The sequence below is a fragment of the Maniola hyperantus genome, chromosome 1, assembly GCF_902806685.2.
Source record: "Maniola hyperantus chromosome 1, iAphHyp1.2, whole genome shotgun sequence".
NCBI lineage: Eukaryota > Metazoa > Arthropoda > Insecta > Lepidoptera > Nymphalidae > Maniola > Maniola hyperantus.
In genome coordinates this window covers 8513869-8530908 of record NC_048536.1, presented here as the reverse complement: position 1 = coordinate 8530908, position 17040 = coordinate 8513869, and the positions used below count along the sequence as shown (strand labels likewise).

At 43.2% G+C, this 17040-nt stretch overlaps 1 protein-coding gene across 1 annotated transcript; it reads left to right on the top strand.

Moving 5' to 3' along the window:
* Positions 1–25: 25 nt before the first annotated feature.
* Positions 26–13808, top strand: LOC117985065 (golgin subfamily A member 2-like). Its single transcript, XM_034971757.2, has 4 exons — positions 26–196; positions 492–1451; positions 8715–8954; positions 9743–13808. Exons 1-4 carry the CDS (start codon positions 155–157, stop codon positions 10574–10576), a joined length of 2076 nt encoding a protein of 691 aa, XP_034827648.1. The 5' UTR covers positions 26–154; the 3' UTR covers positions 10577–13808.
* Positions 13809–17040: the final 3232 nt, after the last annotated feature.

Below are 17040 nucleotides of genomic sequence, written 5' to 3'. Positions count from 1 at the left end.
TTTTAGCATACGTTTTGACTTTTGACGTTCTTACGGTCTTATTATCAGCTTATCAGCCAGCGATCTAATAATTAATTAATAAATTAATTACGGACTACGAAGACTGCTGGACACTGGACTGTACTCTTAATTATTTTATTGCCTACATATTATAATGGATCTTAGAGCTGAAAAAATCGCAAAAGCCAGGCAAAAGGTAAATATTTATTACCAAACGAGATACTTATTTGCTAAAATAATAATTTTATGGGTTAGGTTATAATATGTATTCCTTTAGTTGATTCCAAATATTAACAATTTTTTTTAATTTAATACATAAACGATAAAACAATGCTAGCCTTATCTAATTACTATATAAATCATGCCCGCGTGGAATGGTGCTAAGAATACTGGCTGCATTTTTGCGCTGTGTAGCCAGGCTGATCCGTTGGGCAAAAAATGAGCCAGGCAATTTTTTCAATCAGTTTATTAATGATATTTTGTAATTTTAGCTCAAGGACCACCAGGAAAAGAAGATTATTGTTATACAAAAAGAACATTGCATAGACAAATCATCAGTACCAATTCAGGAAACAATAAATAACACTGTGTCAGTAATCACGGATAGAGTGAATCAAGATCGTTTAGAAATAACTGAAAAAGAACCTATGAAAGAAATCAATAGTGATAATAGCATAGAAAACAAATGTGACGTCAATTTAACTGAAATTTTGATTTCAACCAAAATAAATCTAGAAACACAAATCAGCAATTTAACAGACAAGTTAACACACTTGGAAACACTTTACAGATCAGAAAGTAGTAATCATGATATTGCTAAACAAAAAGTTGATTCTTTAGAACATGAACTATGCATCTTATCCAACAAATATGAAAATGCTGTACAAAAGATCTCTCATAGAGATGGAAGTTTAGCAGAATTAAATAGCCTAATCAGTAATATGAGAGATGAAAACAACAACTTAGCAGAACAATTAGAGTTTACCAAGTCTATGTTGTCAACAAAAGAAATTGAAAATACACAACTTCACCATGAGATAAGTCATTGCCAAAACCAAATAGACTTGTTGCAGCTTCAAATACAGCAGTTGACAAACAACACTTTCACTCAATCTGATCAAAGCTACAAGGCTTCTGAAGAGACACAAGCATTTGTGAAAAAAATATCTAATTTGGAGCAAACAATTGAAGCTTTACAAAAAGAAAGAGACCAAATTAATACCCATTATGAGCACTATGCTAGAGAATTAAATGAGCAGTACAAGTCAGAAGTAAAAAAAAATGAGAATCTCGCACAAGAAATACAGAACTTGTATAATAGAGAAAATAGTCTAATTGAACAGATTAGTGATATGGAGATACGTCTACAAAACTATAACATTATAAAAGAAGACAAGATTCAGGAACAAAAAAGTGAAACAGAGATGCAGAATCAATACCAGAAAACAAAAGTAAGTTGAGCTTTTAATCAAGTTTAGAAATTGGAAAATATTTTGACCATTATTTAACAAAAAAAATAGTTTTTAGGGTTGTGTACCTCAAAAGGAAATAAAGGAACCCCAATAGGATCACTTCATTGTCTGTCTGTTTGTCCATCCGTCCGCATGTCTGTCTGTTGTTTGTCAAGAAAGCCTATAGGGTACTTCCCGTTGACCTAGAATCATGAAATTTGGCAGGTAGGTAGGTGTTATAGCACGACAGCGCAACGCACCGCGTGCGAGATAGACGTGTTGTGATTGCTTCGTGTTCTCGGTGCAACGAACGGTCGGCTAGAGGCGCGCGGCCCGCGGGCGCACTTGTGCGCCTGTAGATATCGATCTATTGCGAGGCTAAGCGAGTCGGACGCTTGTTATTGAGTGACTATTGTGAGTTGTCGTGTGCTCGAAGCCGGTGCTCGGAGGTGATAACAACTTGCCCCGGCCTGGGGTAATATGGTGCCTGTGCCGTGGTGTTGTGGTATACTACGTTGCCTGTGCCTGCTGGAGACCTAGTGACACTAAGTGACCTAGGGACTGTGATAAATTAGGTTAAGATAGACTAAAGCTAGGTTAATTAAGCTAGGATAGTTAAGTTAAGCTAGGCTAGGTGTTTATATTTGTAGGCTAGGTTGTATTTGTTCCCTTGATTGCTGACCTGCATGGTTTGGCTAGCAGGTCGCCCCCCCCTTTAGGTACAGATGAATGACGGAACGAGTATGGAGACGGGTGTAGCTGCTGCTCGCAAATTGCGAAGTCAAGGAGTATTGCCGGTACCAAGAGACGACTCTCGAACCCGGAGTCCGCTCCGATCAGGCCTGGAATCGGATCCAGACTCTGAGAGCTCCAGGGCCTCATCCGTTAGCCGTGGTAGATCGAAAGGCCGAGGGCGAGGCACAGGGATCTCCCGTGCTAGAGCCAGTCTCAGAGAAGCGAAGGAAGAGGCCAAAGAGGAGGCTTTCAACCAATTCCTACGAGATCGAGTGTGTAGCAACAAGGTGTCTGAGCCTGTCTTGGACCCTGAAGAAGTTTCTTTTGAGCTCCGAAAGGAGGACCCCATCCAACTCAGCGCCGAGGAGCTGCGAGCTGCTGCAGGAAAAAGCGTAGCGAACATAGTCCAGGTTGCCTCTAAACCAGGGCACCTCAATGGCCCATACGCTAGACTCCTTAAGGACTCAGCAGCCGCTCTCCAGGGGATGGTGGATGCTCTGGCATCTAGGACTGAAGCCGAGGAAACCCGACGACTAAGAGCTGACAATGGCCGCTTACGCCAGGAGGTGGAAAACCTCAAAGCGGAGTTAAAGGCCCACCGTAGAGAGTTTAGTGAAATGAAGACGTCCATGGTGGCGGCGAACACCTCGTCCGTCCCCACCTTAAGTGAGAAACTCATTGAGGAGCTAAAGGCGTCCATTGTCACCTCAGTAGGCGTCATGCTGGATGCCCGATTCGCCGGAATCGAAGAACGACTTCTGCCTGAGAAGATGCACCGTCCACCCTTAGCAGGCGACAAACAATGTCAGGAAGTGGCAGCAACTCAGCCGGCTACTGCTCTTCCAAGTGCTCGGATGGGCCCGATGACTCGGAGTGCCACAGCGGCCTCAAATCCCACGAGTTCCGAAACAATTGCTGGACCAAGTCGAATTGAGGCAAGGGAGGTCACTGACTGGGCAACCGTCGTTAAAAAAGGGAAGAAGAGCAAGAAAGCCTCTTCATCCACTGCCAACGCCGCCACCGCCGCCCCGTCGAATGAAACTGCCGCCAAACCAACTCAGTCGGCTGTAGCAAAACTTAGGTCCCCCAAAACCGCGGCGGTCGTAATCACATTGCAGCCAGCAGCAATAGAGAAGGGGGTGACCTACGCTAAGATATTGGAACAGGCAGAGCAACAGGTCAACCTGGAAGAATTTGGCATAGGCGACGGAATAAAAATTCGCCGGGCGGCCACAGGCGCAAGACTTCTAGAGCTGCCTAAGGGTCAGACGGCGGAACAGGCTGAATTGCTAGCGAACAGGCTCCGCACGGTATTAGATGGCGTGGCTAGCGTGGTTCGCCCCTCTAAACTAGTGACCCTTAAGGTGACCGGCCTTGACGACTCTGTCACAAAAGAAAAGTTAATCGCTGCCGTCGTGCGAGTCAGCAACTGCTCCACGCAGTCGCTTAAAGTTGGAGATGTGCTATCCGGGCCTAGAGGGGTGGGTATGGCTGTCTTGCACTGCCCCATTGAGGTGGCTAAAGTGATCTCTGATGCCGGGAGGCTGCGAGTTGGCTGGAGCTCTGCTGAAGTTCAGGTGCTAGAGGAACGCCCCCTGCGCTGCTTCAAGTGCCTCGGCATTGGGCACACAAAGCCTGTCTGCCCATCCGCTGCAGACCGAGGTGACCTGTGCTTCCGGTGTGGGGGCAGCGGTCATAAATCGCTGGGATGCACAGCCTCCATGTGCTGCCTAGTGTGCAAAGACGCAGGTCTACCCTCAGATCATGTAATGGGGGGTAGGAGTTGCAACCCTCCCCCAGTAAGGAGTAAGATGGTCCTAATGTCTCAGCCTGCCACCAGCGCTGGTTGCCATCAGGCGCAAGAGGAAGCTGAAATGTCATCATGAATCAGTCGGGTCATTTAAACTTTCTCCAGTCGAACCTCAACCACTGCGCTGGGGCTCAGGATCTCCTGCAGCAGTCTATATTGGAGTGGGGAATAGATCTGGCAGTGGCCTGCGAACCATATTATATTCCTCCCCAATCACACTGGGTTGGTGACTTGGATGGCTCGGTGGCGGTTCTGACCAGAAGTAATACCGACATTCCTCTTACGGTATTAGAAAGAGGCTCCGGGTATGCGGTGGCAAAATGGGGGGAATACGTAGTGGTAGGCATTTATTTCTCGCCCAACCGCAGCCTGGCGGAATTTGAAGTCTATCTCGACTCTGTCAGGGCAGCTATCGATAGACAGTCGGGGGGGTACATCGTTGTTCTTGGTGACTTTAATGCTAAGTCCCAGGCTTGGGGAAATCCTATCACAAATGCAAGGGGTAGGGCGGTACAGATCTGGGCTCTTCTCTCGGGTCTATCCCTCCTCAATAGAGGGACGGCACATACCTGTGTGCGGCAGCAGGGGGGGTCTGTGATTGATCTTTCATTTGCAACTCCCACAGTTGCGAACAGCGTGGTTAACTGGAGAGTGGAGGAAGAGGCGGAGACTCTCTCGGATCACAATTACATCCGCTTTGAGATCTCTACCAGTCCGGGGCCGAGGAACAACCCCAGAAACTCAAGTCAGTTTCCACGCTGGTGCCTGAGTCTACTAGATCGCGATCTGGCCAAAGAGGCGGCCATTGTACGGCGGTGGTCTTCTTCCAGCAGCAATGGCAACACAAGCGTGGACGAACTTTCTGGGCAGTTGTGCAACGTCCTGAAGGACATCTGTGATGCATCCATGCCACGTACCCGACGCTGGTCCCCTCGCCGCCGCGTGTATTGGTGGTCCCCTGAAATCGCAGACCTCCGGGCAATCAGTAATAGAGCCCGCAGAGCGTATGTTCGGTACCGTAGGCGAAACGATCAGAACACGGATCTCGAGGATCAAGTGCGGAGCGTTTATCGACAGGCTAAGAAAGATCTGCAGCTAGCCATAAGTAAAGCTAAGGAGTCCGCCCGTGAAGAGATGCTAGAGACATTGAACAGGGACCCCTGGGGGCGCCCCTATCGTGTTGCGCGAAATAAACTCAGCACACAAGGCGCACCCATCACAGAGACCCTGCAGCCTGATCTCCTGTGGCGTGTAGTTGGAGAACTGTTTCCCGACTCCCAGAACCACGTCCCTCCGGCTATGTCACCCCCATTTGGGAGCCAGAATATGGACGACATCCCTCCTATCACAGAGGGAGAACTGGATTTAGCGCTCGACCGCCTACGGGCTAGAAAGACAGCACCGGGACCCGATGGTATTCCGGGCAAAGTTTTATACATTGCTCTGAAATTCCTACGGATGGAATTCAGGGAGGTGTTCGATAAATGCTTACGCACTGGACAGTTCCCGAAATCATGGAAAGAAGGAAAGTTATGCCTGTTGCGTAAAAAAGGTCGCCCGCTGGATTCCCCTTCAGCATATAGACCAATAGTTCTGCTCAGCGAGACTGGCAAGCTCTTAGAAAAGATTCTAGCCACTCGTCTCATGGAGCACCTTGAGACAGTAGGCCCGAATCTATCTGAGACGCAGTATGGATTCCGAGCAGGCCGCTCGACCCTGGATGCCCTGGATGCCTTGAAAAGTATGACCATGGAAGCAACTGATAGAGGGGAAGTGGTCCTTGCAGTCTCGCTTGACGTTGCAAATGCCTTCAATAGTCTCCCTTTCGAGACTTTACTCGAGGCACTTTGCTACCACAGAGTACCGTTGTACCTCCGGCGACTGCTGGAGTCGTACCTGCAGGACAGAGAAATCGTGTGGGAGGGAAGAAACGGGCAAATTTTCCGGCGCCGTGTCTGCAGCGGAGTTCCGCAGGGATCGGTCCTTGGCCCTGTGCTTTGGAACATTGGTTTCGACTGGCTCTTGCGGGCCCCGCTGCTTCCAGGGATGAGGCTCTTATGCTATGCGGACGACACCCTCGTCACAGCCCGTGGAAGGACATATGAAGAGGCGGCTCGATTGGCGGGGATTGGCACGTCACTGGTTGTGGATAGGATTCGGCTGCTGGGTTTGAGAGTCTCAATCTCGAAAACTGAGGCCCTCCTTTTCCATGGTCCTCGCAGAGGTCCACCACGTGGTGCACAAATCACAGTACAGGGCACAATAGTGCCAGTAAAGGCCCACATGAAATATCTGGGTCTGACCCTGGACGGACGATGGCGTTTTAAAAAGCACTTCGAGCTTTTAGGCACTAAGCTTGTTAATGCCGCCGCCGCTTTAGGAAGACTGTTGCCTAACATTGGGGGGCCAGAGTCCACCTGTAGGCGACTATACGCAGGAATTGTGAGAAGCATGGCACTGTATGGGGCGCCAATATGGATACATGCCCTGACTCCACAAAACAAGATGCTTCTGCGGAGACCACAAAGAATCATCGCGGTTCGAGCAATTCGTGGGTATCGCACGGTATCTTGGACAGCCGCAACTCTTCTGGCGGGTGACCCACCCTGGGAACTCCAGGCTGAGGTGCTCACCGAGATATACCGCTACCGTGCGGTCACGAGGGCCCGGGGAGAGCGACCAGAGGCGGAGGAGAACCGCTCAATAAGAGCCCTGGCTAGTGCAGCTCTGATCCATAGATGGGAGCAGGACTTAGAGACGCCTGCCGCCGGTACCTGGTCGGTTGAAGCGATTCGGCCATACCTTGAGCGATGGCTTAAAAGGCAACATGGAGTGCTGACGTACCGGCTGGTGCAGGTGCTTACAGGGCATGGCTGTTTTGGTAAGTACCTGCATCAGATTGCGAGACGGGAGGAGACGCCGGCCTGCCACGAGTGTGGTGCACCAGAAGATACGGCACATCACACTTTGGTAGAGTGTGCGGCATGGGGACCCCAGCGGCACATCCTGTCGTCGACCCTCAGAGGAAGCCTCTCACTTTCAAATGCAATAGACGAGATGATCAGTAGTGAGACCAGCTGGGGCGTAATGGCCTCCTTCTGTGAAACTGTCATATCACTGAAGGAGGCCGCGGAGCGGGAACGAGAGCTGGACGCCGACGCCCACCCGCTCCGCAGAAGAAGACAGGGGAGGAGAAGGAGACAGTATGCTCACCTTCTCCTGCCCTAGGCATTGGGAGTAAACTTGTGCCGGCCCAACGCCAGGACGTCTCAGTCGCATCCGATATCCGGGATCCTGAGACGTCTTATACTTGACGCGGACGGCACCGCTGGGTTTTTTAGTGGGTATGCTGATGGCGGTTAAACAAACCGCGAGTGAGTCCCACATACCCGCCCTTGTGCGGCATGCCTAATAGCATTTTTACCAGCGGAAAAAAAAAAAAAAAAAAAAAAGGTGTTATAGCACAAATAAAAGAAAAAATCTGAATTTGTATTTTTAAATGCTGTAGTCGTTTCGAGTAGGTTCAATCGCAATTATGTAATATAATATTTAGTTATGTATTTTAAGTTTACGGATTGTAACCAGTTTAATGACCCAAATAAAAATAAAATTGTGGTTACATTACAAAAAAAAATGTATTCATGAACAAATAATTAGTATTTTCAATTTTCAAAGTAAGATAACTATACCAAGTGGGGTACCATATGAATAGGCTTTACCTGTACATCTCAAAAGGAAAAATGTAACCCTTTTAGGATCACTTTGTTTCTGTCTGTATATCTGTCTGTCTGTCTGCCTGTTGGTCTGTCAAGAAACCTACAGGGTACTTCCCGTTGACCTCGAATCATTAAATTTGGCATTAGGGGAAAAATTTGAAAACTGTGAATTTGTGGTTAGTTCCACACAAAAAATTAAATTGTGGACATGAACTAATAATTAGTATTTTCAATTTTCGAAGTAAGATAACTGGGAATATCATATGAAAGGGCTTCCCTTTGTATTATATAATATATAGGGACCTGTCCATTTTAAAACAGATTTTTATTCATATTTATGCATAATAGTTTTTGATTTGTCTTGCAAATAGTCGAAAAAAATGCTCAAGCATGGATCCCTCGGTGAGCGAGTTTGACTCGTACTTGGCCGGTTTTTTTAGGGTTCCGTATCTTAAAAGTGAAACGTCACTTTTACAGGATTCCTTTGTTGTCTGTATGTCTGTCTGTCTATCAAGAAATCTATGGGGTATTTCCCCTTGACCTAAGAGGCAGGTAGGTCTTAAAGCACGAGTAAATTTTTCAATGGTTTCTGGTGTGGTGGTGGCTTTTGGCTGTCCTTCGTATGGAAATGGATCATCTTCGAGGGACGTGTAGCCACGTTTAAATCCAGTTGCCCACTTTTTAACGGTTGAGATGGAAGGAGCAGAGTAATCTTTAGTCAACTTCGCATGAATTTCCTTAGGGGTTAATCTATCCAAAACGAAGAGGTTTATGACAACACAATATTCAAGTTTATCTATTTTAACGAAAAGCATGGAAGGGTCTACTGCAAAAGCTCGTGTAAACAAGAAACTTGAGAAAACAAGTTGAAACGTGTCATACGAACTACTAATGAAACATGCACCCAAGCATGAAACGTAAATTTAGGGTGATTGGAACACTATCTCTGTGTTAGGCTGAGAACTTTTCATCTCACCTTAGTAATAATGTGAATATTTCCAGGCGCAACTTACAGAATTAAACAGTAAATATGAAGAACTTCAGAAGCAGTACATGGATAGTCTTGCAAAGATTCACCAGTTAAACCAAGTCAAGGAAACAGAATGCAATCATGACAACATAAGCATTAACAAGTTGAATGCTGATATAACAAGTGATAAAATTGCAGCACAAAGAGCGACTGAACAAAATAGAAAGTTAAAATCTGATGTTGAAGACCTAGAACAAGTTATTATAAAAATGGTAAGTACCTAAAATATTTACACTAAGTAGCCCATCCAGACCATGATCTAAAATCATGATCAAATGGCAACCCCCTGCCAGACACAAACTTTTAAACTTTATTTATAACTAGCTGATGCCCACAACGTTGTCTGAGTGAAATTAGGTTTTTAAAAATCCTGTGGGAAATCTTTGATTTTCCGGGATGGAAAAGAAGCCTATGTCACTATATACATGTCTTTATCTATACCCATGCAAAAAATCACGTCAATCCGTTGTACCGTTGCGACGTGATTGAATGACAAACCAACAAACAAACACACTTTCACATTTATGATAAGGGTACTGATAATATTCTGAAGAAAATATAAAGAACTAGCTTATGCTCGCAACTTCGTCCGCGTGGACTACACAAATTTTAAACCCCTATTTCACCCCTTTAGGGGTTACATTTTTTAAAAATCCTTTCTTAGCAGATGCTAATAGCAGCATGCCAAATTTCAGCCTGCTCTGTCTAATAGTTTGAGCTGTGCATTGATAGATCAGTCAGTCAGTAACCGTTTCCTTTTATATATTTAAATTAGACTTAATAGTTTGATGCAAGATATTGTACACTTTTATTACCTGTTATCCAAACAAACATTCCTCCCAGTGTTGGGGACAATACGCAGAGAAACTTTCAGCTTTTATAAAATAACGAAGGTGTGACACGCGCTGGCTCTCTCTCTATAAGCAATGGATAATGGATATGAGTAATATGTTTGCCATAAATATTTTTTTCAATGAAATACATATTCTATTAATTTCAGGGCAAAGACAAATTAGAACTTACAGAATTGTGGACACATGAAAAACAATTAAACAAAGGATTAGCACTTAAATTAGCTGAAGTTGAAGAAAATATTAAGAATATGTTAAAACTGTTAAAAGCTAAAGATCAGGAAATGATAAGATTACAAAATGAAAATAGGGAACTAGAAAGAAAGTATGAAAATATCATGGAGCAGATTAACAAGTCACAATATGAAGATATAGAAAAAAATCACAATCACAATGACAATTCATGTCATAATCATGAAATTAATCATGAAGAAACACCAGAAGTTACATCTGAAGTAACATCTCTTGTAGACGTTAAAAACCCAATTACAAAATATGGCATGCACAGTGACAACATTATTCCAAAACAAGATGCTATGATTAAACTTCAAGAACGTTTTCTTAATATAATGGATCAAGTTGCTAATCTGTCCGATGAAAAACACAGACTGGAACATATTATACTACAATTACAAAACGAAACTGATACTATTTGCGAATATGTAGCCCTTTACCAGCAACAACGTAGTTTGTTAAAGAAACGAGAAGAAGAAAGAAGTAATCAACTAAAAATTTATCAAACAGAATGTAACAAATTGAAAAGTCATTTGGAGGAACTTCGTGATTTGCTTCTGAAGTTTGCTGGTGATCATGAAATGGAATCATATTTCAAAGAAGATCAAAGGCATAACGATTTGACAAGGGTTAAAGAATTACTTGACGAGTTACAAAACTGTTCTTTAATCAACCCAAATTTTAAAAATCTAGATTTAAACATTTTTTACCCTTGTAACTGTTGCTCTGGTCAAGTTATTGATATTTGATAATAATTTACATAACCAGTGCCCTGACTCTGAAATCCCGTGAAATCCCGTTGGCAACCTTCGGGTACGGAACTCTAAAAACCGCCCGAAAAAATTTACAATTCAAACTTAAAATTGATTGACAGATGTTTGACATCTGTGTGGTATTTACGAGGATAGCTTTAATAAAAACTTAAAACTGTAGTAGTAACTATATTTCGATGTTTTTCTTTTGAAATCAACAATTTATTAAGTTATCATTTTAAATAATGACTTTAGTTGCCTGCAAGATGATTAAAAGTAATTTATTAATGCTTAACATGAATTTAAAAACAAGTAAAATTTTGATAAAATAGCAAACTTTGTAAATGCTCATGTAATCGCACTGTATTTTATCGATAACGATACCGTAATCGACATCGAATCGTATCCTTCTATCAAACGTTCTGAATTGCACGACAAAAAAATTCGATACGAGATCGATACTGAATCGTATCGACACGGTATGTTATCGAAGTGTTCTGAATCGGCCTGCTGGGTTCGGTAATTTTTAAGGCAAAAAATTCTTAACAGTATACAAATGGTTGGAAAATGTATTTAATGTTGCAAGAAATTAAGGAAAACTTGACTCGACTGAGTAAAAGTCCCGGAAGGGGGGTGGGGGGCGTGTTTAAGGGGGGTATTCGTTTTTTACGATTTACGTCTAAACTATGCATCCTATCGAAAAAAATGTAACAGTTTGATAATTAAAAAATAACCAGCCAAGTGCGAGTCATCAGGCTCGCGCAATGAGGGCTCCGTACTACAGTCGTATTTTTTCGACATTTTGCACGATAATTCAAAAACTATGATGCATAAAAAGAAATAAAAATCTGTTTTAGATTGCACAAGTGAAGCACTTTCATATGATACCCCACTTGATATAGTTATCTTACTTCGAAATTGAAAATACAAATTTTTAGTTCATGGCCACAATTTAATTTTTTTTGTGTGATGTAACCACAAATTCACGGTTTTCAGATTTTTCCCCGAATTTCAGCTATAAGATCGGGTCGGGTACCTACCTGCCGAATTTCATGATTCTAGGTCAACGGGAAGTACCCTGTAGGTTTCTTGACAGACAGACAGACAACAAAGTGATCCTATAAGGGTTCCGTTTTTCCTTTTGAGGTACGGAACCCTAAAAATCTAAAACTTTTAGTGGACATTATCGATCATAACCTCAAAATTATTGAGAAAAAACCGGCCAAGTGCGAGTCAGGCTCGCGCACCGAAGTTGTATTTTTTCGGCATTTTGCACGATAATTCAAAAACTATGATACATAAAAATAAATAAAAATCTGTATTAAAATGCACAGGTGAAGCCCTTTTTATAATATATGATGATATCGTAAGAATTTATCGTATCTTTGGTAGGTATTTAAAACGGTAACTGCCCTGTTCTATGAGAGTGTGTCAAGTTAACTAGTTTTCAAGTAAATTCACGTGGCCTTTTTATTTATTTATTTTTTCTCGTGAGGAAAATCCATCATGGATACCACCGGCCACGGGGGTGCACAGTGGTTATGTCGGACTCCTACTGACTAAAAACCTCACGAAGTTCCACCTCACCGCTAACGACGGAGCACAAGGGACCAACAACGCCTCGTTGCTCCGCCAGCGGATGTCCGCCACAGCAGACCTACCACTGGGGAACTACGTGTTCGCAAACACCGTTAGAGGCATGCCGGAACCACAGCACGCCAACCAACCCGAGGACCACACTGAGAGACGGACCGCCCCGTGTCCATCATCAACGGATCCTCACGAGGGCTAGGGCTCGCTGGGAGGGCCATTCCCTCTCCATGTTCCCTATCCTCGACATCTCCCTCGCCCGTCACCAAACTAGACAGGCGAGAGACCGGTGGGGCAGCCAGTGTTTGGATGGGTGATGAACCGTCACCAAACTAGACGGGCGAGAGACCGGTGGGGCAGGCAGTGTTTGGATGGGTGATGAAACTTTCATAACCTAACTGGTAATGTGTGGTACAGCTTAAAAAATAAACGTTTTTCTTCTTCTTCACCAACCACCCACCACAGCCACACCCTCCGCTACTGGGGCTATGCCCCATGGGTGCGTCTACTGCGCCCTCTGCTCACTCAGAGGGACGCGCGGACAACACCCCCTCCCTGCCAGGTCAATTAGCCATGGCTAACAATATCCTATGAAGAGAAATTGTTAACCATGTTACCAGGGTACACCGGCCCAAGCGCTGCTCTTCCCCCGGAAGGGACTCGCAACACTCGGGCACACTGGGAGGTTACCTGGCTGGTACCCGAAATTCACGTGGCCTGAGTTGAGAGAGAAAAGTGACTGAGGGCTCAGTGTGCTACTTAAATACTTAATTTTATTTGTAACAGGTTTTTCAATTTTTAGCTTTTTTTGCTGTTGAACCAACTTTCGGAATCAATATCCGTCAATATCAATATTAAAGGAACCCTTTAAGAGAAGGGCGACATTTTACAAAATCTTTACGGACGGAGTCCTTTCAAAATTGATATTAGAATAATTCTAAAGGTTCTTGTGATTTCAGAAAAAAGCTGTTTTTTCCCAAATGTGTGATACTCGGGCATTTAATAAATCAATGTACTCGGGCGTTAAGGTAATCAGGGTATAATTACTCTTGACAATGATAACACCTCGCGCTTACAAACGTTAGTATAGTTCATTTGTATCACAATACTTACTGCCATTGTATCACAATGTAGCGACTATTAAGTGGAACTGCTAATAAAATATTACTTACCTACCTAGATAGTTTGATAATTTTATTAACGAAGTATATTGTATACTTGGGAAATGTTTTCAAGACATATGTATTCGTACAGCTGAACTGAACTATTCAAGGCGTTTTCATACTCTGATATAGAACAATATTCATGATCTTTTAATCACAGGAAACGTTTGTGTCGTCCCCCCGCCTCATACCCCGATTGCCATCTCAACCTGTCGCGGACTATAATTGCGCCTTACTTTTGGTACACGTAATAAATCAATACTATATTTGTTACTATACTATAGTAATTACTAATTTATTAGTTACAATACTAAAGCTAGGTTGGGTTCGGTTAGAATATAAATATTCATGTGTAGCTGTAGCGTGTAAGCTCTGTTAGGTTTTTTTATCTTTGTTTTTATGGGACTTTTGTTCGACACGGACACGCCAGCCCCATCGTAATTAATACACTTAATTTAATTAAAACGTTACGATTATGATTTTTTTCTCCCGTATCTACCATCTCCCCCCACTTCCACCCCATCTCCCTCCCCCCAACCTCCTCATTTACCTAATCTCACCCACCTCCCCTCACATCTGCTTCATCTCTCCCCACGTACCTTCCCCCCATCGGGATTGGGGAGTTAAGCCTTGAAGTTCAATGGTGTAGCCGTTGCTTGGTATAATATAAGTTCACCATCGGAAATTCCTGAATCCCCACGGCTTAGGAGTTCAGTACCTTGCATCAGGATTGAGGATGTAGTCTATGTTTGGTACCTAAAATAATATTTCATCTCACGTAGACAGTAAAAAAGCTAGACTATACTAGTACTGTGTAACCGCGTCTGAGATAGCGATAGCACGACGTAACGATGAATAACACGATAATGTACCATTGTTTAGTAGTCAATATTTGTATTAACCGATCAACAATATTTGTATTAAACGTTTTTTATGTGAAAACAAGTAAATAACTAATGAGTGAGAAATACAATGACGCCACGAATTATCAATGTTTGTTTTGCAACTAAAGTTGTAGTCCTTGAAAAAAACCGGTTACACGATAAGGGACAAAAAATAGGTTAGCTGCATCTCTGTTTATCACATTAGTAACTTTATCTGTGCTCTCTTTTTAGTGTGAATGAGAAAGCAAACGTTCCTTTGTCTAAATTTTTTATTAGATGTACGGGTAATTATTCATCCAAGGTCTACGTCATCTCACTACAGCGAGGAAATGCTAAGAGGCGCTAGTACCGTCAAGGTTTCAACAAGAAGTATCTATATTAATAAGGCGCAAGTAACACCATGAAGGAGGTTCTAATTCTTTAAATAAATAAAGTTTTTTTCGGGTGCGTTTAGAGTTCGAAGTTAACATTCTTACAAAAATAAAATATTTTTCACTTTGTGTACTGGCTTTGGAAGTCGGTTTTTAGGGTTCCATACCTCAAAAGGGAAAAACCCTTATCTCTTCGTTGTCTGTCTGTCCAGAAACCTTTAGGGAGAATAGAGAGATAAACCTATTCCCGTTGACCTAGAATCATGAAATTTAGCAGATAGGTAGGTCTTATAGCACACGTAAGGGGCAAAATTCGAAATGTGTTCATGAACAAATAATTAGTATTTTCAACTTTCAAAGTAAGATTAATATACGAAGTGGGGTATATGAAAGGGCTTTCTTTACCTGTACATTCTAAACCAGATTTTTATTTATTTTTATGCATCATAGTTTTTGATTTATCGTGCAAAATGTCGAAAAAATACGACTGTAGTACGAAGCCCTCAGTGCGTGAGTCTGTCTCACACTTGGCCGGTTTTGTGTTACTTAGACCAGCCATACACGGACAGCTTGAAGCAGTCAGGATGGACTGCCTCAAGCTGCGACTGCATATTGAACTACAGACTTTTACGTAGTACGTACGTACATACACGAACCGCTCAAGCAGTTGCAACTGCTTCGGGCGGTTGGGCGGTCAAGCAGTCGCCTTGCATACACTGACTGCTCGAGCTATCGACCGCTCTCGCACAGTTACCTCCGCCCGCGCTCCTCATTCCACGTCAAGCACGCTTCCCGCCCGCACGCGTCGTTTAAGCTGCCATCGAGCAGTTAAGCTAATTGCTCGATGGCAGCTTCAAGCTGTTGACTCTGACTGCAAGAGCGATCCGTGTATGTTGATCACTGGCTAACCGCTCGAGCAGTCCGTGTATGGCCGGCCATCTGTTTCATGAAAAAAAATCTTTCGTCTGTTTATCAGATGATGGGTGAAGTTCGTTGTATAGCGGGATCGTAGACCATATTTTTCTTCACAACTATCCACTGCCTCCACTCGCTTTTACGGGTGGTTACGGTGCTAGATAGCATTTGTCTCCCCATGGATGATTTAGTTGAAAAGAGTTTCAACTAAATCCCGTTATATGACATCACTTTGACCAAATGTTTCGGTTCCGATGGGTCACTCTCACTCATTACACACTTCAATTTTAAGCGCTGTCGAGTAGGCGCGAACATGCACGCATCCATGCGAGGACGTGCGGCTGCCGCCCAGCGCCACGGGTTGTTGAGCCCCGGGCACCGCGTGGTGCATTAATATTAAAGTGGGTCTGCCCGCTGCCGATTACTTTATTTAAAAAACGACAGTAAAACAGCACGCCTCTAAATAGGGATAATGACTACTAGTCAATTCAGCGACTTTTTATCTCTCACTTAGTATTGGAGCTTGTATGAAATACACAGATGTGACGGCATAAAAATTTGACGGTAGGTACTTATAGTCTGATTTTTAATCCCGTGGAATTCTGTCATTTCTTAATGTTACCAGAGATAAAACAATTCCCACAAAGAAGAAAACTTTAAATATTGTACATATGGGTTAATTTAAGTACATAAATCAATGCCGCATGTATGTAAGATCATCATTTGAGAACAAATCAACCGATTTGGCCGATTTTTTGTTGTTTTCGTAAAGAACATGGTTTTTGTAAAAGAATTTAAAAAAAAAATCTGAATCATAATCTAAGTGTGTACTTTTAGGCACATCAAGATGATTAAAATTAAAAGGAATTAAAAATAAACTTAGAAATGTTCAACATATAAGTCAAGATTACATCCTCAAATCAACCGATCCCATTGCTGCCAGTTTCCTCTTTCCACTGTTAAAGATTGCACCCTATTTTAGTGCGAAGTTATGTCTTAAGGCTTTTTATATATTGATATGGATTTAATGTAATTTGGGGTAAAATCGAACTTCAAGTGGTGGTCACGCTGTTTTTCATACAAATAACTCCCCTGATGATAAAAATGACAACGTCAGAATTCCACCGAATTAAAAATCAGAGTATAGTTAAATCGATAATTTAAAATGGTAAGCAAACTAAAAACTAACAGCGGACGTGGATTTTACGAATTTTGGAAGACCCTCTTTTAATTAATTCCTAAGGATAAGAAAAAGTTTATTATTGACACAGGCATCATCCCAATTCTGTCTCAACTCAAATCTCCATCCGACGCACAAATAGTTCGCGACAGGTTGACATGGCAATAAGACTATGACTTATGAAGCGGGGGGACGTCCAGCACACCACCCGCCACCCGCGCTAACCCGGTGCTGGACAGCGCGGGTGGCGGGTGGGTATCCTGCACCGGGTTAGCGCGGGCGGTGCGCGAGGCGTCCCTACCCCGATTGCTATATCGACCTGTCGCTAACTAAATTTAATAAAGGAAACTGCATTACA